This window comes from Pyxicephalus adspersus, chromosome 2 (genome assembly GCF_032062135.1).
Source record: "Pyxicephalus adspersus chromosome 2, UCB_Pads_2.0, whole genome shotgun sequence".
In the NCBI taxonomy this organism is placed as follows: Eukaryota; Metazoa; Chordata; class Amphibia; order Anura; family Pyxicephalidae; genus Pyxicephalus; species Pyxicephalus adspersus.
Genome location: NC_092859.1, coordinates 9655427 through 9680772, shown reverse-complemented (window position 1 = coordinate 9680772; position 25346 = coordinate 9655427). Strand labels below are relative to the sequence as shown.

The 25346-nt window shown below is 37.7% G+C and overlaps 1 protein-coding gene across 1 annotated transcript in view; it reads left to right on the top strand.

Annotated features, from left to right (window-relative positions):
• Positions 1 to 25346, top strand: part of LOC140322822 (A.superbus venom factor 1-like) — a 66931-nt gene that overhangs the window by 27485 nt on the left and 14100 nt on the right. The window contains exons 24-35 of the mRNA XM_072399436.1: positions 70 to 273; positions 3330 to 3405; positions 3954 to 4116; positions 5512 to 5610; positions 7115 to 7265; positions 8496 to 8659; positions 12257 to 12415; positions 14144 to 14203; positions 14931 to 15021; positions 16191 to 16242; positions 19886 to 19973; positions 20714 to 20824. Of these exons, the coding sequence (XP_072255537.1) occupies positions 70 to 273; positions 3330 to 3405; positions 3954 to 4116; positions 5512 to 5610; positions 7115 to 7265; positions 8496 to 8659; positions 12257 to 12415; positions 14144 to 14203; positions 14931 to 15021; positions 16191 to 16242; positions 19886 to 19973; positions 20714 to 20824 (1418 nt within the window). The remainder of the gene's footprint in view (positions 1 to 69; positions 274 to 3329; positions 3406 to 3953; positions 4117 to 5511; positions 5611 to 7114; positions 7266 to 8495; positions 8660 to 12256; positions 12416 to 14143; positions 14204 to 14930; positions 15022 to 16190; positions 16243 to 19885; positions 19974 to 20713; positions 20825 to 25346) is intronic.

Sequence of the window (25346 nt, the reverse complement as noted above, 5' to 3'; positions counted from 1 at the left end):
CACAAGTTAGGATTTTTTTATTGTATGTGTATGATGCTTTAACATCTGGATCCTTATTACTTAAAACAGGAACCCCGATCAGTCAGATGGTGGAAGATGCCATTGATGGAATCAATCTGAATCATTTAATTTCAATGCCACATGGCTGTGGAGAGCAAAATATGATGAGGATGTCCCCAGGAGTAATAGCGACACATTATCTGGATGCCACCAATCAGTGGGACAGGATAGGACTCGATCGCAGAGCGCAATCGCTACAGTTTATTAACAAAGGTGACTGGAACTAAGGAGGAAAGGAAGTATTAAGCAATCGTTTAATATATTTAATCTTTTACTTAATACAATACTATACAAATTTATACAATATAAAGTATACAAAAAACAATACTTAATACTTACATTTTACTTTTGTTGCTTCGATACATTGATTGTTTGCTATCTTGTGGTGGGTATTTGAATAGGAAGTATGATTTGTCACAATAAAATTTGGCTAATTTATTAATCACGATAAACTTCTGGTAAACAGCCCAATGTAAATATATACTATATTGGAGTTTTGTTTTACCTGCCAAAAGATTAGTGTTTTTCTTAGTAATCATTCTCCAATTTTAAAATGGCAAACACTATTTGGGGATTTATACAGTAGCAATCAGGTTGATCATGTGAATGAACAATCAGTGTTAAATGTAAAAGTGGAAGTCGGGTTGGAAAGTGGTGCTTCATCACTTTTACACATGGAAAAAAAATGCTATCCAAATTCCAAATAATTGTAACCCACTGTAAATGCTTTAATTTCAGTGTGCAGGGTTATGTATTATAATAATTTAGTTTAAATATCAGAAACAAAATGTTACTTTAATTGGAACATAGTTTGTGGGAAAACATAGCTTGAAGGCTTTTGCAGTGTAGTGGATATATTCAATGGGGGTGTATCAATAATTCACTACAGAAATTCAACCAGTGGAAAAAAATTGAAAAAATTTGCCCTAGAAGGCTTCATAGAATTTCTACCAAGACTTCCTTTATATACTACCGTATGCTACCTTTGCTCGGAATCTTAGCAAACAGAAGTCAGACCAGGCTAATGACTGATTTACCTACAAAGTGCAGTAGTGGCATTTTTACTTTTTTTGGATAATGTAGCATAGCGAATGTACATAACCTGTAAAAACTGAGCTAACTGATACCAAATGCTTAAGCCAGGGGTCAGCAACCTTTACTATCAAAAGAGCCATTTTGCCTCCTCTTCCACTAAAGAAAAATAGTCTGGAGCCGCAAAACATAACACAGTTTATAAACTTTTAAAAGTTTTAATATTTTTTTAATTTTACCTGTTACAAGTGTGCATGTGTAGGCCTACTTTGAAATAAATTAAACACTGAACTATGCCCCTAGAAGCCTCAAGCTTCTAACGTATTATCCTGTTACATTAGAAGCTGGAGGCTTCTAACGTAACAGGGTAGATTTTTTTGATGGGCAGAGTTCTTTATGTTCTGACGATGCCTTAGCGATGAAATTTTTAGGTGTTAGCCACAGGTGTCCCTCATTTGCAGCTTTAATTTTGTTCACCTGTACCCCCCAATCTTGAGTAATTGGGGTTCAGGTGCTAGAAGCCTCCAGCAATGTGTAACAGGGTAGATTATTTTGATGGGCAGAGTTTTTATGAATTTTTAGGAGGTGTTAGCCACAGGTGTCCCGTACTTGCACCTCAAATTTTTTTCACCTGTACCCCCGTTTCCAGATAAATTGGGGTTTAGGTGCTAGAAGCCTCCAACAATGTGTTACAGGGTAGGGGTTTTTTGATGGGTGGAGTTTTTAGGAGGTGTTAGCCACAGGTGTCCCCCACTTGCACTTCTAATTTTGTTCACCTGTACCCCCTTCCTGTTCCAGAGAAATTGGGGTTCAGGTAATGTGTAATGTGTAACGGTAGATTTTTTTGATGGGCAGAGTTCTTTATGTTCTGATGATAGCCTAACAATTAAATTTTAGGGGGTGTTAGTCACAGGTGTCCCCCACTTGCACCTACATTTTTGGTTTTGTACATCTCCCCATTCCAGAGGAATTGGGGTTCAAAGGAGGGGGATGTCATTGTACACACCCATTTGTACACGCCCCGTGGTAGATTTATTTCACTGGTAGATTTTTTTCATTAGAACACCGGATAGGGAATCCCCCTCCTCCGCAGTGTCTTGGGAGGAAGGGGATCCCCCATCAGAGATCTCCCCGCGGCAGCCGAAAGGAGCCACAACAAGGAGGCTGAAGAGCCGCATGCGGCTCCGGAGCCGCAGGTTGCAGACCCCTGGCTTAAGCTGTTGTAAGCTGAAAGGAGCTATTGGAAACAAAGGGTTAGTGTATTTTTAAAGTGAAATTGTCATTTACTCTGGGCATTAAACCTGGCAGACCAGAAAACGAGCAAGGGAATGAACTAGTCATTGTTACTGCCTGTACTCTCCATGCAGCTGATACATTCTCCTTACCAACTTAACCTTGTTCCACACTTCTTCTTCCATCTACCCTTTTTTATATAAAAAAAAAAATTTGACGATAGGTCGCTTTGAGTACAATTTCTCAATAATCTCTATGCCACCCTTTCTCAGCCAGGATTCCATGAATGCCTAGGGTTCTTTAAGCTTTGTCGATTTCCCTCCCATCTAATGGTTCTGCATATTTCTGGTACAATTCACTTCGGCATAGTCAGTAGGATGACTCAAATGATCCTTTTAGTATTCTAGAAGGGCGGCATTTTGAATAATATATGTATGTTCTCCCCGTGTTGGCGTAAGTTTCCTCCAGGCACTCCGGTTTCCTGCCACATCCCAAAAACATGCAGGTAATTGGATTCCCCTCTTTCTTAGACTGTGGTAATGACATATGACTATGGTAGACACATTAGATCATGAACCCCTTTGACAGACAGTTAATGACATTGCAATGGACTTTGTGAAGTGCTGTGTAATGTGTCAGCGCTATATAAATACTAGATAATATTATTATCATAAGGGGGTTTCTTTCCTTATTATAACCATAATAGAGGCATGTGTCCCACCGACCCTCAATGAACTCAATTTATCAGTTGGTTCTCTTGAAATTTATTTTAAGGGTTCCCCTGTAGAAAACAGTTTGAGAAAGCCCTCTATACCATAGCAAATGTTCATTTTTTGAGTTAAGTACTCTTGTTAAGTTGTAAAATTTAGACAACAGCCTGGGGTTAACCTATGAGCAAACAGCCAGTGTTGCCAGCTTTCTGACATAAAGCTTAGTTTTACTGGAAGTTGAGAATAGGTGTGCTTTAATATTTTATGTCACTGTAATGTTTTTTTCATTATTAGGTTATACCCAACAACTCACATACAGAAAAGATGACCATTCCTACTCTGTGAATACTAATCATATATCCAGCACATGGTAAGAAAATATCCTGGAAAGTCAATGAAAGTCTCTACTCATAGTTGCCAGTGCCAAACTAACATTTTTAGGTAGGTAGGGTCTTTTGCTAAAAAAGTAAACTGTGAACATAACTCTGTGCCAAACAAAGGCTCATGTTTAACCAAAGTTTAAGGTACATTCCATTTAGTAGCCACTGCCCATTGTGTATATTTTGTGACCATTGTCAATGCCGTGCTGCAAAGCCTATGTTTGCCCGTTAAATGATATCCGAGTGATTGTGCATGTGTAACCATATTTCATTTTGATTTTTAGCTATAAATAAAAAAAAGAATAAGTTTAGTGCCATTCTACTAATATACTGTCACAGTAGTGCTCTGGTGACAGTTCTAAGTTTCGGCTTTTCACACAAAAGTGGTGAAGTTTCCAGTGGGCAAAAAAAAAAAAACTGTGATAAATTTAACCTTTCCCATCCATCTAAACTTAACAAAAAATTCTCTAAACAAGGAACTTTAATTCCAATTGCAATACCTTATAAGTTTTATTTATTCATTGATTTATTTCCTCAGGCTGACAGCCTATGTTGTAAAGATTTTTGCAATGGCCTATTCCTTACAAAATATTGATAAGAATACACTGTGCAAGTCAGTGGAATGGCTTATCAGTAAAGAAGACAAGAAAATACCTGGAAAATTCAAAGAGATCTATCGGGTGTATCACCAAGAAATGATAGTATGTATAAAAACCAAATGGGCACACTGAGCTAAAAGTGTTTGGATTTGGCTGACCTAAATGCACTAACTGATTTGGAAAATATGTGTCAAATGTTATTTAAAATGAACCTGTATCCATGCAAGTTCACCTAAAGCATCTGTAACCCTCTCCTATCACAATAGTTGTGCAGAGTAGACATTCAAAAAACATTCTATGCAAGCATATTATCTTTTTAATTACTATGTTGTCAATTTGTTGCATTGGGGAAGGGACCCTGCGCGGTCCAGAAATGTTGTCATTTTTAACATGGAGGTGTTAGCCACAGGTGTCCCGTACTTGCACCTCAAATTTTTTTCACCTGTACCCCCGTTTCCAGATAAATTGGGGTTTAGGTGCTAGAAGCCTCCAACAATGTGTTACAGGGTAGGGGTTTTTTGATGGGTGGAGTTTTTAGGAGGTGTTAGATTTGTACAAGCCCCGTGGTAGATTTATTTCACTGGTAGATTTTTTTCATTAGAACACCGGATAGGGAATCCCCCTCCTCCGCAGTGTCTTGGGAGGAAGGGGATCCCCCATCAGAGATCTCCCCGTGGCAGCCGAAAGGAGCCACAACAAGGAGGCTGAAGAGCCGCATGCGGCTCCGGAGCCGCAGGTTGCAGATCCCTGGCTTAAGCTGTTGTAAGCTGTAAGGAGCTATTGGAAACAAAGGCTTAATGTATTTTTAAAGTGAAATTGTCATGTTATGACAGTGCCTTTACAATAAAGCAAGACTCCTGTACTTTGGATTGCTGGTGACTCTATCTTCTGTTTTATGAGTTCTACAATGCACCATCCATAGTTGCTCTTCAAACACCCTACCCTTCCTTACAAGGTCTTTTTGATGTACGTGTTGTGAATTTCTATGACAGGCTTTTCTTGTGGGATTTGCACACCTCTGCCACATATCACAGAACAGCTTTTATCTGGAAGGGTGGTAAATCTGATTTTAGCTTTTTACTGTAAAATAGTGCCTACATGTTCTTCTAACGGGCTAATCTCTCTGTCACTTTGCTCTCTTCTAGTATTAGCATGTTCCTTGGTAGCACATGAGCACAGTTGACTGACTCATTCTGCTGTTTCTTGTCCACGTCTAGGCTGTACTGTACAGGTGATTCCAAGAGGCTGATATTATATTTGACCCTTTAGTGTATAACACAAAAAATATATATTTTTAAATGTATTTAATACCTATAGAGCTGTATGAATGTGTGCCTTATACTGTATATGCGTGGATTTCAGCCTAAATTTAGTGAGCTTTTTACCAAGCCAAGGTCTTGATTTCAGTTTCTTATACTAACAAGTAATATATTTCTGCAATATGATTTATGCAATGCTGAGCAAAAGGAAGTCATATAACTCTTTTCTGGCACACAGGGTGGTCTCAGTGGCTCATCTGAGCCAGATGCTGTTCTCACAGCCTTTGTTCTCATTGCTTTGTTGGAGAGTCGGAGCATTTGCCAAGAAAATGTCATGGTAAGGTATAAAAGCAAGAGGAAAAGTGGGTAGGTGAACTTGGTTTGCCATATAAGGACCCTTTATCTAGGTTTGCTGAAACTGAAGCACACCAGCCTAATGCAACTGATCCTATTGGTTTGTGTTAACATGTTTTTTTGTACATGTGAGAGAGCCATTTTTGGTCATGATGTCAATACTCTTGACATCATACACAGAGAATCTGGCGTGTGTACAGCTCTCGTGGTCCATCGTCCAAACGACCATCCCGGCAGATCCATGGACGATCGTAATGGTAGTGAAGGGGAGAGAACGCAGCGGGATGCTGCTCCGTCATTCTCCCCCCTTCTCTCTCAATTGAGCAGAACGATGCTGTATGTACAGCACTCATTAATAGTGTTGGTCGAATAGCTCACTATTCGATTCGGCAGCTATTCGGCCGAATATAGCAAAAAAATTCGGGTGGTCGAACATCGCTGTCATCAGGGTTTCCTATTTCCCAGCCAATCACAGAGCAGTAGAGGTATGAATGGAGATAGTATCTCCATTCATCCTCTATTGCCCTCCTTTTGCCTGCGGTTACAGCTAATTGAAGGCACCTGCTTTCAATTAGCTGTGACCACAGTTCCCACAGTCCAGGAATCCCACAATGACATTATGATTCATAATGTCATTGTCGGATAACCTGTAAAAGATAAAAAAAAAACAAGTTTAAAATAAAAAACAGATACGAAATAAATAAGAAAAAAAAAAAATTTTTTTTTTCCTCCCGAATTTTTGCTGTCCAATGCAGCAAAATTCGGTTCGGGTCTACCCGAATTCGAACAGCCATATTCGGGTCGAATATAGGGACAACCCGAATTCGAACATCAACACTACTCATTAATGCACTGTGCAGTCGTTTGTTGTTGAAAAGGATCGTGAAAGATCAATTCGCAATCAATTATTGCACATGTGTATGTAGCGGACTTAGCCTTTAGATAATTGTCTAACAGGTAAATCAGCAGATAATCACTTAAAACATTTACCTATACACATACAACTTGGTCAACCTTCAATCTAAGGCTACGTACACACTTGCCATGGTTTTCGTCCGATAATCGGCTCAGGGCCCATATCGGACGAGAATCTTGTGTGTACAGTGCCTGTCGTCCGAACGACCATCCTGGCGGATCGATGGACGACTGACAATCTTAATGGAAGTGAAGGAAGAGAGCGCGTTCTCCCCCTCCCCTCTCTATAGAGCAGAACTGTATGTACAGCACTCGTTCATGCATCATGTAGTCGTTTGTCATTGAAAAGGATTGTGAAAGACCCTTTCCAATGACAATTATTGCACGTGTGCATGCAGCCTTAGGGGAAAGGGGGATAAGCTCAAATTATTATCCTTGCTGAAGAGAAAGGTGTACCAAAGGTCTTGCAGTGCAAAGATCTCTCAGATGCAGAATAATTTATGTAACTGCAATGAACAAAGAACATTGACATTTTGTACTCTAACTTCAGACTGTGTTTCTTTTTGTATTAGGCGTTACAAACTTCCATCAACAATGCCTCAAATTTCCTGTTGAGTAAATACCAGACTTTGGAGAAGCCATACTCCATTGCTGTGACCTCTTATGCACTTGCTTTAGAAGGGAAGTTAAATGACACTGGGATACTGATGAATGCTTCTACAGGTATCTATACTTTCAAAAGCTTGACAATTAACAGGACAAATCTGTAAATGGTCAGTTATTATTATTATTATACAGTATTTATATAGCGCCATCATATTACGCAGCGCTGTACATAGTCGTGTCACTAACTGTCCCTCAAAGGAGCTCACAATCTAATGTCCCTACCATAGTCATATGTCATTAATGTAGTCTAAGGTCAATTGTTAGGGAGAAGCCAATTAACCTAACTGCATGTTTTTGGGATGTGGGAGGAAACCGGAGTACCCGGAGGAAACCCACGCAGACAAGGGGAGAACCTGCAAACTCCATGCAGATAATGTCCTGGCTGGGGATCGAACCTGGGACCTAGTGCTGCAAAGGCTGGAGTGCTAACCCCTGAGCCACCGTGCTGCCCTAGTAACAGTTTATATCATTGGTCCTCATTGGCTTATGAATTCTGGATTTGCAAATCCAGGAACAAATTACCCTCCAGCATAAGGTTAGAATTACAATAACCTGTACACCCATTTTATAAAAACAAAATCTTAGAGCACTTCAGTGGTAAGGTTTAAAAATCTTGAAAAAGCCGAAACCACGATGCTGCCATCTTTTGGCACAGGCTTTCAGAAAAAGTGTGAATAGTTTGTGTTTAGTTCTTCTAAGGCTTGAGTTTCCAAACTGGAAATCTAAACAACAAACTTGAAGTTTGCAAGTGGAAAACTATCAAGCATTTGAGATCATTTTAGAATGGCGAAGTCACTCTTGCGTAGGCAAATACACCAAAAGCCATGGTGTAAGGTAAGTCTTTTTTTATGTTGAATTTTTTTGCTTTCCTCCAGTGTCTTGTAAATAGGGAGTCATTAACAGACCAAGTGTTTTAATTACAAGTCCACTATAAAGTGTAAATGTCTGGTCAGGTAGAGTTGCAATATGTATCTCCATGCAAAACTTTTTTTTCTTCGTTTTGGAAAGAAAGGGGAAAAGTTTGGTAACCTGTCAAGTTTTTATTGATGCTTGTGTTCCAGTTTGGGAGATATACTAATCTCTTTATCCTGCTGACCACTATTATTAAGAAAGATAAACTAATATAAAAACTAATATAAAGCTTTATCCTCTATCCGATATCCTCAACACAAAAGATGAAGAAAAATTTTCCAACAAGGACACCTATTTAGAGGAAGTTAAAATTGCTCAATGGCACAGAGACAGCAAAATATAAACTGATGGGCTGATAATTCATTCTCTCATTAGACATGACTTACTGGGATGAGAGTGGTTCTAGGATGCTGTCACTGGAAGCCACGGCTTATGGTCTTCTCACGCTCCTACGCATGAAACAGTTTAATGGAACAGGAAATATTGCACGCTGGCTTATGGAGCAAAAATATTTTGGGGAGGTGTATGCATCCACACAGGTAAGTTCAGAAAATAAAATTATTCTTTGCAGTCTATCTATTGTTTTACACTCCTAGGCCAACCTGTAACTAATTATCTGTAAATAAGAGGGAGGTAGGAGAAGGAGTCTTTATTAGCTTGTGCATATAACTGCTGTTCATATATTTTAGTCCAAATACAAAATATATAAATTATAACTCAGTATTTATATAGCGTTAAAATATTACACAGTGCTTTACAAAGTCCATAGTCATGTCACTAGCTTTCTTTCAAAGGAGCTCACAATTTAATGTCCCTACCATATTCATATGCCTTTAATACAGTCTAAGGTCAATTTCTTTCGGGAGCCAATTACCTAACTGCATGTTTTTGGAATGTCGGAGGAAACCGTGCTACCCAATATATTATATATGTATTGAGCAATGAGGTGACTGTACTAATGATCACATCACTGAAAAGCAGGTCATCCATGTATGCTGTAAATCCTGTTGGACTCCCCTAATGTGGAAACACACAATGTCTAGATTAGCTTGCAAGGAGTCTTAATAAAGCTTTAGAGTTAATAAAGCTGGGGAGTACCATTAGGTATGGGAAAATAGCAGGACAAAGGCTGAGGGGTGAAACTATATAGATCTCATCCAGGACATCATACTATGACCCCAAACTTATAAATGCCAGTGTCCGATCCATTAACATCTGAGTTAACTCGATCTAAGGCCCTTTTTTTATCTGTAGATAATAACAGTCAATCTGAGAGAACCCAGTTGAGAACCCTGTCAGCGTTCTCCCTTGCCTCATTTAATTGCATGGACTCGACTTTGCATTACTCGATTGTAATGTGTAAGCTGGTAATTGTTTTTAGAAAACGGACAACAAATAGGATGCTAAAATATTTGTGAACAATTTTAGGTCTTGGTTTAAGAGAGTGATTGCTCCATAATTAGCACATACTGATGAATCCTGCCCTTCATTAGGAAAAATTGAAATATGGGTTCGTGGCAAATAATGAGGAAATTGATCCCAAGATATTAGATGGTTATACGCAGACAGGAAATAAAGGGCCAAGTTTTCCAAAAAGGTTCTGTAATGTAGCAGGGGGAGACTGTCTGGGTCTGAAACCTTACTAGACTAGATTGTGTTTTTCCCTTCTGCAATTTTTAAAAGATATTTGGTATTACCAGTGTCAAGATAACAGATGAGGTATTTGAGAATCAGATTACATAAACCGAATTACCATCCAGTCTAAAGGACTGGCGGGGAAAGGAGGTGCTCTACTATTGTAAAGGTTCCTATAAAAACTTTAAAAGGATGCTGCAGTATCTTTAGTGTGAAGACATTTCGGACATGTTTTACAAACAATCTGCGGGACTAAGACGTTCTCCCATTTAAAAAAAAGGCATTGTCTACAGCACCAGACTAGAGTATCCTTAGCTTTTTTATAGAAAAGTACATTTTTTGCTAAGGCTTGCCAGCTCTTTGCAAACCCATAATAAAAGCTTTGTGGGCATCCACAGCAATGAGGGCCATCACTGCCTGGTACTGCATTTGAATAAAAATAGTATATTTCAGTAGAAAAGTCCTCCATGACTGAGGCATCCTGTAATATGAATAATTACACCTCCAGTGTCAGGATTTGGTGTAGTTATGAGTACGGATAGGGTGCAAAACCACCAGAGTATGGTCAGAAAATGTTATAATTCCACATTAACTTCTAGTAACCCTGGGGTGGTTTGCCTGATGCAACCAAAAATGGTCAACTGTGGAGTATGTTGGGGGGGGGGGTTGTGTCTGAGGAAAAGTAGAAAAAAACACCTTATATTAGGGTACTCTCCCTAATGTCTTTGAAGTGGGCCCTTGAGAAACATACATTTACCATCCTCATCACAGCACCTGTCCTGTAGCTGCCAGGATGGAAAGCAAGATAGATGATTCACACCCCTGGACTTTGTACACAGCTGTTGTACAATGTTAGGTATCTTCTGCTTTTGAGATTGTCTCTATAAAAGTCTCTTTCAAAATATTTATGATAAACATATGTTTCTCTAGAGCAGTGAGGAAGAACACTGTTAGTGGAGACATATTATTACTTTAAGAAAAGGACCCTAGCTGTGTAAGGGGAGAGAAGAAGAAATCAGGAACATAAAAAGGACAGTAATAGACAAAGAAAAAGAAAAGAAACTCCCATGCACCTGAGGTCCAGAGAAGTGAAGTTTGTAAAATAGAACTACGAATAAAATAAAAAATGCATATAAGAGCTTATATACCAGATAGACTCCAACAACTTATTTACCAGCATGGTTATAAAGCCAGGATGATTTTATTTACTGCCGTACTCCAGAAAGCTTCTTGAATCTTCATTCTCGTTCTAAAGGGCATATTTGTCACAATATGCACAATCTAATTATTATCTCAAAATAATATATAATAATAATAAATATCAAAATATTTCCAAAATATTTCTCTTTAAGGCTCTGTAGTATGTAGGACAGACTTGCTAACATGAAGCCCAATTACTTGTATTTAAAAAATAATCGATTTGTTGTTCTGATATAGATGGGGGTAAACTTCAAACACCCAATCCCTTAGCCAAAAAAATTATAGATCAAAAAATGGCAAAACATGCCTAAAAAAACATGTCACATGCTGCTCAGAGGATTTAGACGCATACTCAGACTTCAGACAGTCTGAATCCTTTAAGCAGCGTAGGATACTGCAGGAGCAGACTGAGGCAATATTGGCTAGAATCTTCTGGTCTTCTTCAATCTTAACAAAATATTTGGCTGCATTTTTGTGCTCCTTGAATTAGTTTCCCACCTTGTTCTATGATTGTGTGGTGCTATTAGCTCAAAGACATATATATTTTGTTATTAGCTCCTGTCCTCTTGAAAAGACGTATCTACTGTGAAATGCGTTGAGGTGTTCAATATATGGGGAAGGATCCATCAAATTTTCTCATTATAGGAGCAACACACAAGTATCATGTTTATTCTACCGAACCTACATTATTATTGAGTGCTATATATTTTTTTATCTAAATAACGCTGTTATGTTTTTTTCTATTATTATATACCAATTAATCCTGTTTTTTAGGCATGGTTTTGTTTATTTTTTATGTATTAAAAGAAAAGGTATATATATGGGGTCCGGATATTCCCACTGTATCTAAGAATCATCTAGTTTCTTTTGGAAATAAACCTACCATTCCATCGGGCCCTGACAGAATGACACCCAGGTTATATCACCCTTCAGAGATGCACATTTCTCATTATTAACCAAAGTTTACAACTTAATATTTTTTACTGTCCCTTACAGCTGAGACAGACGAATCATAGTTGGGACGCTTCTAGGTGTATCTCCTACCTTTTTACTTGCAATTCCTTTTTGATGTACCGCCCTCTTTTTCCTGTACCCCCCCCTTTCTCTCTTCTCTGTACCCCCCTCCTCCTCATATCTCCCTTTATGAAATACATTCCCTTTCCCTTCCTTACCGTAACCTCCTAACTGATATATCTACAAAATATAATGTCACTGTTGTGAGATATTATTAGCTACAGTAATTAATAAATAGAGGAATGTTTAGATGGTTTATACTATGACATTTTCATCCAATTTCCCAGGCCACTGTTATAATGTTCCAGGCTCTGACTCAATATCAGTTGGACAGTCCCTCTCTTCTAGATTTAGAAATGGACATCAGTATAGAACTCCCCGAGAGGAAAAATCCATTAACATACCGCATCAATAACCAGAATGCATTGTATGCACGCTCTGAGCAGGTGAGTTTGAAATGTCTTTGAAGACATAGGGTCTGATTTATTTAAGCTCCCCAAAACTGGAGTAGATAGATTACCATGGGCAAACCTGAGATATCCAAACAACCTTGATGGATTTCTTAAATGTCATGAGTAATTAGTTGGCAAATTATTTTAAATCCATAGCTATTTCTGGTTTGCTGGATTACCCAGCTTCTCCTATGTTAGTCCATCAAGTCTTGGAGAGCTTAAATAAATCAGGCCTATGGTGTTAAAATGTGTAATTTTCGAGATCAGTTTGTATTTTTGGGGATTGTTTTGATGTTGACAATTTTAAGGCATCATATAATGCCAACATATTACGCAGCGCTGTACATTAGCAATAGACAGAAAATACAGACAGTGACACAGGAGGAGAGGACCCTGCCCCAAAGAGCTTACAATCTAGGAGTTTCACACATAGGAGTACCTTAGAGCAGTGGTCCTCAACCTTTCTTGACCACGGACTGGGTTCATGTAAAACAATATTTTCACAGGCTACGATAGAAACAGCTAAAAACAAAGCGCATAAAAATACAACTCATCAATCTGATGAATTATTAGGAGCCCTGAGCTTGTTTTCCTCCAATGAGCAGGTCCCATCTGGGGGTAATGCGAGATAGTGACACCCGAGGTGTGTTACTTATGTCTAGTCTACTCTGTAATTTGGTTTTGGTTGCTGTTACTGCAGAATATCCCACTTCACAAAGATAGGATGTTGGAAACAGAAGAAAGGTATTCAGTGTTTTTTTGGCAATCTCTTTAAAATTCTGCCTTGATCTTAATCCAGAACACCAACAAAGTTGTTGTCTGAAACATAGTTTTAAGGACACTGTCATTTGCAATCTCCAGCCCTTCTTCTAGGATCCATCCTTTCGAATTTCGGGGGTCTTTTGGGGTTAGGAAGTACCCTCGAACTTTTTTAAAAGCAGAGACAGGTGATCGTCATAAGCTGGGAGAATTCTGAGTCAGACTTAGTTTCTTCCAAAACCCCTGCTATTGTTTGAAACGTGTCAAATATCCCTCTGTTCACTCGGTGTCCCCACAATTTTAGTTGGCTTGAATGCAGCTACTTTATCTGCAAACTTACAGACAGTTCTCATTTTTCCTGAAGTGACAGATTGAGTTCATTAAGCAGATAGAATATATCGCACAAGTAGAGTTTTGTGACCCATTCTGCTTCACTAAAATGTGCTGCAAGTTGTGGCTTTTTTATGAAAGAAATCTTTACATCGGCTCCCGTAACTCAAAAACTTTGGCTAAGGATTTCCCTTTAGATAGCCATCCTATTTCTGTGTGAAAGAGAAGGCGTTTGTTCTCCATCTCCTCACAAAACTCACAAAACTGTCAACAGATGCAGGTTTAGGGCATTGTAGTTAAAGCGGACCTAAACTCAAATTTTTTACTTTACATAAAAGGGTAGACAACCCTTTTATTTAAAGTAAGTGAGAGGGCAAAACCTCCTGGGATACCTATGTTACGCATCCCGGGATGCTCTTGGCTGCTCCTAATCTCTGGCATGTGCAAAATGAGCCCTTTTATCAATGCGCAAAATATTACAGTTGAAATCCACAATAGGTTTTTGAACAAAATCAGTTAGTGTGATTTAAGAAAAAACAACATTTCTGGCTCCTACCAAAAACTAACCTCACAATTTTAAGAGCTGAAAACTAATGTTCTAAGTTTATATTTACCCAAGTTTTTTTTCCTCAGACTAAAATTAACAGAGAGTTTGTGGTGAAGGCTAAAGGGACAGGACAAGGCACCCTGACAGTAAGTTTATTTCCTTAAAACACTTCCTAATTTTTTTTATTTTTTACCCAAACTCTCTACCGGAAGAGCTTTACCAGCTGGCTATTATTTTATGAATATGTTTATTAATATTATTATTGATTACTATTATTTTGCATCCCTTATTTTATTAATGAAATGATGTACAAATCATCTATAAAAGAAAAAAAAAGTAGAAATGAACTCCTTGGTTTGGGTGAGCTTTTGACATAATCAGCAATGACAAATACAGTACATGGTACTGTACAGTTATATTACAGGTTTCTGTTTTTTTTTTTACTCTTTTTAACAGATTTTTGTGTTTTTTTTTATTTAAAGTTTATTAATAAATTTACTAAATATTGGACATATTTTGGTGAGTTATGCCTATGAATTATAAGCCTACAATGTAAAATACATTTCCATGCAAAACAATGTACCGCTTTTTGTGTAAAAATACGGACAGAATTAGGACACCATGGGGGTTAAACCCCTAAATCTTAGGATACCATACAGTCAATCCTTTCTGTAACCATAACTTATAATTAACATGTTAACCTGATCTTTAGATGGAGACTCTCATTCTGACACATTTTGTTGGAATTAATACAATGAACAGGACCCAGTCATTGAGTTATAGGAAACTGTCTGCCCATCTGTGACCCAGTTACCATCATTAGAACATCTTTGCATATGCATTTCACAATCTCTACCATTGCTTTAATTACAGGTGATGTCAGTGTATCATGCACTGGTAACAGAAAAACAAAGAGAATGTAATAACTTTGACCTGTCTGTTACAGTACAGGAGGAACAATGGGGTAAGTATCTAAACATGCCCATAGACAATATAAAAACCCTGTCAATGAGGTGGGAACACTGTGCCCTCGTTTTTTTAGAGAATGGGCCCACATTTTTGCAAAGAATTCTTTGGTGGTCCCCAACTCTTGCCCTCCCATGAGGTCAGGAAAAGGACCCTGCTGGGGGGGGGGGGGCGCACCGGCCAGAGCCACAGACCATGTCTTCCATGTGGAATTGCATGCTCAGGGCGGTGGGCAGGTTGTCTCTTTAAACACAAACCGTCCGTTCTCCCATTGCAGGCTCAGACCTATGATGGGAGAGTGGGCGGGTTCTGGTATCATGACATCACTCTGGGGGAATTTTCTTCTCCTTTGAGTAACACATAGCCAGGGGTGTAGTGGGGCGGGCACATAACCAAGATGTGTATGCGCGCTCACAATGGATAGTATCGCGGCCCCTCCTCTTTTTTTACAACTACACACCTAGGCAGGCAATGATCAAGAGTCTCAAAAAACATCTCTGGCATATTAGATCATTTACTCTCATTTAGATGTTGGGACATCACGTTGTTTGAGTTGTCAGAATTATGTCAATAATGTTATTTTGATCATGATGAGTTTTAAAATTAGGTTACGACTTGTTTGGAATATGTTAAATTTAAAGCTGAACTGAAGGCAGACATATAAGACACAATTGCTGCAGCATTTTATTCCATACTTATTAAATCTAATTAATAATATTACTAAATGTGAAACTGCAGCAAAGAGGAGAGGTCCTCTGCTGTTAAGACAGGGCTGTTTAAATTTTAAAAGGAATTGGATAGAGAGAAATACAAACTCCTGGCCTGTAAAACAGCTCTTATGTATGTATTTCATTCATGTATTTACCTGCTCAGAATTTAGATTTAAATTAGGAGTAACTTGGAACTTTTAGGATAAAAGCTAAGAACCACGGTATGTATCCAGTAGGGATGAGCGAGCAAGTTTTTAAAACTTGATCTCGCGGCAAATTTGTCCATTCTTGCTTATAGAATTTTAGGCGAGAACGGCCGGTTAATCTAGTTGATCCAACGCTGCCTTACGCAATTATTTTTAATGAGCCCCATATATATATATGTAAGAGAAAAGGCTTTATATTTGTCAAGTATTTTCAATGTACATTTCTTTAAATATATGCTTCTTTTATGCAGTTAGGAAACCAGAAGGAGCTAAAAAGACATTTTCTCTTACTGTATGCTTCAGGTAGGTATATTTGTAAATGTTGCCTAGTTATGCACACAGCTCATGCCTGGTGATTGGAGAAATTAAATATAACAGCTTTCATATTGCATGTATCCTTTGTGAGCCCAGGGCTATGGCAGAGAAAATCAAAAAGGGGAGTGCTAGAGTTTTGAATAATATAGTCATGAAGAAGTAACGTAAAAGAAGTGATGGAAACTTTACCCATTGAGGGTGCGGACAGCAACGCAAAGAGAAATAAGTATACTATAGCATATGGCTAAAGAAATGCAAAGCACTTCTTCTAACTGATTGACCACTTTGGTGGAGCAAGTCATGTGGCCTGCACAAAGGTTCTGACCTTAACTTAAGACTTCAGGCATACATTGTAATTGCAAATGTGATACAGGTCCTCTTGTCTTCAGTGCCTGATCTTATAAATACATTTTTTGGTTAAATGGGAAAAAAATCTATATACATGCTCCAAAATCTTGTGGAAAAGCTTCCTTGAAAATGGAGGCATTTACCTGTTATGTTTATTTTAGTCCTGAATTCTATTTAAAAGCCCAAAACAAATATTTTTTGAATGCAGAGAATATGTAGAATAAAAAATTGGTAGCTACAAATTTTTATAAAGCAGTATTTGCAACTGTTTGTAAAGCCTATATTTTCAGTAAGGGGAAACACTAAAGAAGTAGTAATAAAGTAGCAAATCAATGATTAAAACACATTTATATTGAACGTTTTGTTCTTGTATATCGAAAAAAGTTTCTGTGAGAGCTAACCATTTTTCACTGAATTCCTGGCACAAGCATCACTTGGGGTAAACTCTTGGAATGGTGTTTCCAAACAAGCCCATATAGGTGTGATGTGCAGGAGTTCACATTTGGTTCTGGGATGCCACTGCTCCAAAGCTGATACAACAATTTCCCACTGTCCAACAATCTGCTTGTAATTAGGCTTTAAATAAAAGAGTTTGCAATGTCCATTGATGTTTGTTCATCCATTCTATGACTAAGCTGTGTTGACATTAAAACACAGCTAGTGAATTGATGGATTTAGATCGATAGGAAAGTGGATTGGGTTCAGAGTTCAGATTCTGCATTCTCCTTTTCCTTTATCCATAAATGTGTTTTTTTAAAACATATCTTTATTAGCAGCAGGTAGTTTCAACAACCAATGGTAAACAATATAATAAGACATGACATTTTGAAAAAGTAAGAAGTAATATAAAGCGTAGCAGGCAAAAAAAAACTGTCAACTACCGCTGCCCCACCTCAATTTTCCATTTTCTTGGAGTATAGTAGACATCTTTAACAATAACCAACCAAACCAAACAAAATACTAAACAGAAAACTTAACCCCTTGACAGAGAAACATGAGAATTAAGCAGGAGTAGACACTTCACAATAAAATATTGACCCATACATAATGGAATTAGAGTAGAGGAACTGTATTTAAGGATACAGATGTTACCCAAGGTCCTAAGGTCATACCAAGTGGTGTGTCTAAAAAGTTCTATAATGTCTTGGAGCTGGGCTGGGGAAAGAGTGTGGCGTAAATAAGGAATTCATGTACCAAAGAAACTTTGTGAATGCTTCTCTCGATGTTGAGTAGCTTCATTTTTATCTATCATCATTATAGCTTGAAAATATTGTATCATCTGAGAAAGACCTGGAGATTTAGACTCAAACCACATTTTGAGGATACATTTTTTTGGCTGCTAGATAACCAAATATCAAATTTGGTCAGCGAGGGTTGTGTAGAGATAGCAGCCGGGGGGTTCCTTCCCACATTACCATGAAATAAGGTCAGTTGTGGAGAGATTTGTCTATTGTGTCCAGTTACTTGACAGGAGAAATAAAAACTTTAGACCAGAATCTAGATACACCAGGGCAATAAATAAATGTTCAAGAGGGGCAACAACAAATGTTCAAGAGGGGGCAAAACAAAGTGACACTTGGGGCATGCTGTCAGCCTAGGTGTCAGACTGCGGGGGGTTGGAAGGTATATTGAAAGCATAATAAGCTCTATGTAATATTTTGAATTGAATCTCCCGCCACTGTTCACTAATTATAACCTTGCAGATACATGACCAAGGGGCTTCTAATAACTCAAGGGTCTCTAAATGAAAAAAGTCGCCCAGTGTCACACAAATGGAAGCACAGTAGCTGCATCAGTAGGAATATCTCTTAGTAGAGAGTAGTTTTGAGATATGGAATGTCTCGATGCAGACTCACCTAAAAGTTGTTTGATCTGGCCTGGTAGTACTAAAATTAATTGAATTAATAAAAAATTGCCTAGCCTGAGATCCAAAATCTATTTAATTTGTATTTGATTTAATTTGTAAATAAGGGAGGAAGTGATGCACAGGCAGAGCATATTTGATTCTCAATATCTCAAAGGGCAAAAGAGTATGAGATTCATGCAAAAGATGGCCAAGGACCGCTATGCCTCTACGTTTCCATTGTTCAAAAGCCGTATAGGCCCGACCTTGGGGAAAACGGAGTAGAATGCAGAGGTGTGTTAACAGCCGGACCCACATAACAATGAAACAGCTTTTTTATTTCTCTCCATGCTAATAAAGTATCCCTCAGCAAAAGATTTTTACGTAAATTAGGTGGCACAGATGAGAATGAACTATTCAAAAGATCCAGTAGTGACCATGGCTGAACCAAACGAATCTCCGATTTTACGACAGTATATTGAGATGTACCGTGCCACCAATCCTTGACATGTCTCATAAGACACGCTAAATTGTATTTACGTAAATCCGGGAACTTAACTCCCAAATTATCTTTAGAACAGACCAATTTAGATCTGGCAATACGAAGAGTCTTGCCCTGCCATATAAAAGAAATAAATGCTGACTGAAGTATTTTAACATCAGTGTGAGGTAGAAGGAATGGTAAGGTTTGTAATGGGTAGAGCAATCTGGCAAAATTAATCATTTTAACAAGGTGGTAGCGACCCATTAGAGACAGTAGGAGAGATTTCGATTGAGCGAGTTTGGCTAGGATTTTAGACATAATGGGGGAATGTTTCAGTCTATACATATCCGGGACATTACGGGAAAATTGAATCCCCTAGACATAAGTTTGCAATTTTTATACCCAGATTATTTATAGTAGTACATAAATGTGTTTTTAAAAAAGTTTTCAATTAAAGTGATCTTTAAAGGATTACTCCAGTTTTCTTTTTGACCACCACTCTTTCAGTATCAATCATTGCTTTTCTTACAAAGGTACAATGGGCTTTATTAATTAAAGCTCTCCAAGGCTGAAGAAGATATACTATCATGGGGGTACCTGGGTGATCCAGCAAACCATGTCACCAGGTTCACTTATGACAGTCTATTTTCTCCAGTCTTGGGGAACTTTAATAAATCAGGCACAATATATGGTGGTACAATGTTTTGCCATTATCCCACCATAAAATTGGATAAAAAGGGACCCCAACATACCGTGTGGCCCCAATTAAGACTTTTAAATCCAATTTGTGTGTCATGAGAGTCTTCAAAAATGAATACAATGCAATGAAGTCCAGAGTCTTAAGGGGGAAGGAAAGTAGTTTGGAGTTTCACTTCAAGCTACTTATATGTTTTTGTTTAAATAAAAGCTCCATGAACAACATATTAGGGCCACTAAATTACATCTATTTTATTCAGATTCCTCAAGTCATATGATGCCACCATGTCAATTCTGGATATTTCAATGATGACAGGATTTTCACCTGATGTTGATGGACTTAATAAGGTGATGTAGAATTTCACATGTACTGTAAACATATATGGCTTATGGTATGGTATGCAAGATCCCCTTTAAACTACACAGGACCGGTAACTAGAAAATTTGATATACAGGTAGTCCACAGGTTGTTCTTGTTGAATTTGTATGTAAGTCAGAGCAGGTACATTATTTTAATAAATGCAACAAATGTAACATATTATTAGGCAGTGTGGTGTCAGTTACTGTATAAAATCCTCACTGTGAGCTAATCACAAACAAAGCAGAGTTTGTCTTGGTCATAAAAGAGTTACAAGATGCTACAGATCAGCTCAGCTCTTAAGGTCACCCACAACCTCAGCTGTGTTTAGCAAAAGATTTCTTCTGTGATTCATGCAAACTGCCTCATCCCTCTCATCAAGCCTCCATCCTGCACACAAGCCAGCAGGGAAGCCCTGTTCATATCTAGGAGTCGTCCGTATGTCAGATGTCCTTAATTCGGGGACTACCTGTATTCTCCAAGGTATGTTTGCCTGGAATAGTGATGTGTTGTTTAGATTTCTAGTCAAGAGTTTGAGGAAGTCAGCATCATTTAGGAGGTCAACATTTGAAGAGGTTTTCTTATTTTTACAATGTCTGGGGAACTAATTGAAAAATCTTAAAGTATGGTTTTAAATAAAAAGCGTAAACCTTAACTTCACATAAGCATTAAAGTGCAAGGCCAACTTTGTTTTTTATTACCTTTTTTATTAACTTACTCTGATTTGCAGCTAATGAATGGTGTGGATAGGTATTTCTTCAAGTTTGAGATCAACAAGGAAGCCACAGATAAAACAAAGGAAGCTGGAGATAAAAAAACACTCATCATCTATCTAGACAAGGTAAGAAACAAGTGACCTAATATTAGTCCTAAAAAAAGTATCTATTTATTGGTTTTTGGGAAGATTTTATTTTAACTTTAACTTGATTTTTATTTGCCCTTTCTAGGAAAAAGGAAAAAAAACAGTACCTATTTGTTCAGGAAAGTCCCGTTAGTCCATTAGTTAACATGTTGTTATTATTAGAAGCAGTGGTCCTTCAGACAAATTTTCAGCACAATAACTTTAGAAGCAGACTTTAGAAAGCTCCAGCTGGTACAGGGCTTTTAAACATTACAGCTAATGGCTTTACATAAATAAAAAAGAAAACAATATCTTTACAGTAGTGGGACTATTTATTGCAGTGTTTCTTGATCTTTTTAACTTAGAAAAACCCTTGAAATATCTTTCAGGTTATGGGAAACATAGTTACTATATCCCAGTTCAAAGTATATTAGTATGGTGGTCTGAGGAAAGAATGTCACTATTACAGATAGCCAAAAGATCATTGGTGTTACTTGAACTGATTTGAGAGGCACAAATTGCTCATTGCTTAAGGAACCCCCAGCAACCTCTGGAGAAGACCTGGTTGAAAAACACTGATTTCATGTAATAACATGACGATTAATTTTCCTATTCCAAAATGTATATTTATATATATTAAATTATGTGGAAAGAATAAACAAATTTAGTGTTTATGGTGTGTTCAATACAGGTGTCATGAAACTTTAAAAACAAATGGTCAATTTACTGTCCTTAGGACCAGATAGTGGCCAGTGGTAGTAGAAAATGTCACTCCATCATTTAGAATAAAAAATCCTCCAGAGCGGGAGAATGAATTACCTAGAGACCAAATTACACTGTGGTTAGTGGGGAACAATAGTAATGCCACATTGGTGGTCTCAGCAGAAGGAGCAGAGTGTCATTGTTTGTATTTTTGGGAGGTAAAGTACTCCATTTTGGTGGCAGTGGAAATAATTCTGCCCCACTCTTTGTGTCAGTAAAAGATTTGTGCCTTATTATTTTGGTCAGTGGGAGAAATAGTGAACCATTGTTGGTGACAACGGGGAAATGTACAATACCAATAGTGCAATAGTGAACAATATTGTCCAAACAGTAGTTTCAGTGCTCCATTATTGGTATCAATAAATGCGAAGGTGTCCCATCATTGTTAAGTGGGATGAATTTTCCACATCAATAGTATCACTGAGGGAAATAATACCTCATCATTGTTATTAGAAAAAAAAATCAGTTTATCATTATTATCAATAGGAGTAATAGCGGCATTGGTTTTAGTAAAAGTGTAATCAAGTGACCCATTGTTGGTGTCAGTGGGAAGAGTATTGGCTTATCATCAGTGTCAAGGGGAAGAGATGTTCCCCATCTATTGAGTTACTAGGAGAAATTATTTTGGTGTCACTTGGAGAAGTTATGTATCATAATCAGTGTCAATGGGAACAATAGTTTACTGAAGGGTAGTTAATTGCATTTAAGGGCCACAGCTTAGGGTCCACTGGTGTAAGTTGTAAATCTATACTCTGTGACAGTAGTCCCATTGGAGGTTTATTTTTGCTGAGTAATAACCTATGAAGATGTGGGATAGGAAGGCACTAAGTTGGTTGATCATAATCTGCAAGGGATGTGGTAAGGAATATCAAAAAGATTTTAACTTTTCAATAAAGATCTTCATTCTTTCTTTTTGACTATCTGAATTAAATGTATACAAAATGAAATGTATTGACACCTGCAACGTGTTGTATTTGTTCAGTTATGATTACTGGTAACATTACTAACTTCATCCCAACCTTTGGGATCTCAGCAAACCTCAGATATTCGTCATTCATCATTTTCAGAATATAATGTTAAGCAGTAAATCTAAGTCAGTGTCATTTAAAAAAAAATAGCTTATAGGTAGTTCGTAATTCCTATGCTCTAAACTTTGTGAATGGTGGTTATCAGGGGTATTGCAAACCAAAATTGCAAATTGCAACCAAATAATGGGAACCCTGCCGGCAGGCTTTACTGCCTCTACCAGCGTAATGCCAATGGAAGTTGCTAATTTATTTAGTGCACACTGCAAAATATTCATATTGGCTGTTCATTGTAATGGATAAAACTATTATAAAATTGGCTTCTGTCAGATATTATTTATATATGTTGAGCAGTATGTGTCAGCATAGGTTTGCAGCAAGTGGGATTACAAATGTTAAGCAACATTTGTTGAAACTATAGCAGTGGTCGCCAACCACCCTGACCTCATGGACCACTAAATTCATAATTTTAAATCCTGCGCATGCGCGGGGAGCCGTGTGTTACTCAAAGGGGAAGGAACCTGCTTCGTGCTTGCTAAACATCCTGGGGCAACAGTAGCACAGGGCTGTAACATGATCAACAAAGTCAGGAGAAGGACACCGCTGGAGGGTGCACCAACCAGGTAATTTTTCTGCAGATCACCAAAAATGTTCTTGCGGACCACAGCCGTTGGCGACCACTGAACTATAGCACACCCTTGCTGGCTTGGTTTACCGTTTATCAATTACTGATTACTTAATTGTGATCTCAGTGGTGAAGAAATCTAATTGTCCTACAGTTCTGTTTTTGCGGAATATGCATTTTATATTAGGCCTCCGTGTATTTATCCTTTGGTAAAAAGTTCAAACCAAAAGTTACCTGTACATACTGCTTAACTCCTGCAGAAAAAAAACAGGTTTATTACCCCTACCAGACTTTGTTGTGCTGTGTGGCATAGCTGTGCAAATCACAAGACTGGGTGGTCAATGGACCTGATTTATTAAAGCTCTCCAAGGCTGGAGAGGATACATTTTCATCAGTGAAGCTGAGTGATCCAGCAAACCTGGAATGGATTTCTTAAAAATCAATTGCTAATTTTTAGCAAACATTTTCATACCTGGACCAAAGCCATTCCAGGTTTGCTGGATCACTCAGCTTCCCTGATCAAAGTGTATTCTCTCCAGCCTTGGAGAACTGTATTAAATCAGGCCCAATGATTGAATTCCATTTGGAAGTTAGTCACTCCTATATCTTTCAGAGCTCTATGCCTATCTTTAAGAATATTGTGAATGATTATGGGTGATTTCACACTGAACTTTGCTATATTGGATGAACTTCTAAACTGTAATTGTATGGGTGATGAGGGGAAACAACATTTCATAGGAAAAAAGAAATCAATGTAGTAACCTTGAGTTCAAATATCTAAATCCATCCCCTGTTCCATCTGCCTTTTCTAAAATGCTGTGTCCGGCCATTGAACTCTCTCACAAACAGTGACATAGACAAATTAATAACAAAAGTGAGGCCAGCGTTGATTCCCAGGAAAGATTAAAGTCCATTAAAATGTTTGCTCATTGATTCCAATGTAGCTGGAATACCACTCATCGATTGCAATGTAGCTGGAATACCACTCATTGATTGCAATGTAGCTGGAATACCAGAAATAACACTCAGCCAAAATGTTGAAGCAAGCTCAATAAAAACAAATAAAACTATATTGTATAAATGGAAGTTTTCTAATGGAGACATGATTAGCTTTTCATGTATAGTGTATCTAATAATAAAGAGTTATGTTTATGTTATATTGTATCTACGCACAAGTACAAATCTTTGGCATGTAAAACAGAAAACACATACAAAGGTTGACTTTAAAACACAACTTAAAGCCCCTTTCACTATATATATATATATATATATATATATATATATACACACACACACATACATACATAGATACATAAACACACATACTGCCCAGGTGAACACTTCAGGTAAATGGAAGAAGTGCACAACAAAAATGTTCCAATCTGCTACAATATCCAAAAGAATTTTTGGACACAGTAATATTATTTCACAATAACTTCCAACAGATTTAGGCCACATTTAGACCCTCCTCAGGTATAAATCATCTCTAACTAAAAATTGATGCAATGATGCTATAGAATCAGTGACAAGAAATACTTACACAAAGTGATTTCCACTATGAGTACTGAATAAATCGAAGAAATGTGCAACTATCCTAAAAATACAATTTATCCAGGGGACAGCTGGACACATACAACTACAGACATTTAAACAGATAAAGATAGTTCAGTGTGGTATCTTTTTTGAGTAATACCTATTGCCCTTAAGGGTTAAACACAAGTCTTGATCTGTATTAACTGTTATAATTGCACCTCTGTTTCTTCTCAGGTTCTGGGAAGTTTTCAAAGATGGTAAGCAATGCTGATGGTGTTACATTAGCGTTGCTTTCTACAATAATATACTCTGAGTGTAAGGTGTAACGGAGTCATGTAAAGTGTAATGGAGATGTCTTCCCTCAGCATGAGTCATTGAAATCGTACATTTAAAGTTATACATTTGGGAACCCGAAAGGCTGAGCGAATCTTGTGGTGGAAAGGCATTGTTGTGGTTGAAAGCTACTTTCAGTTACATCTTGTTGGGCAGCTTAAAAATAAAGCGTAGTTGTATGTTTTTAATACTTTAATTTTGAACAGTTTACATTAACACATGCTCTTGTTTTTTAATTAAGTGA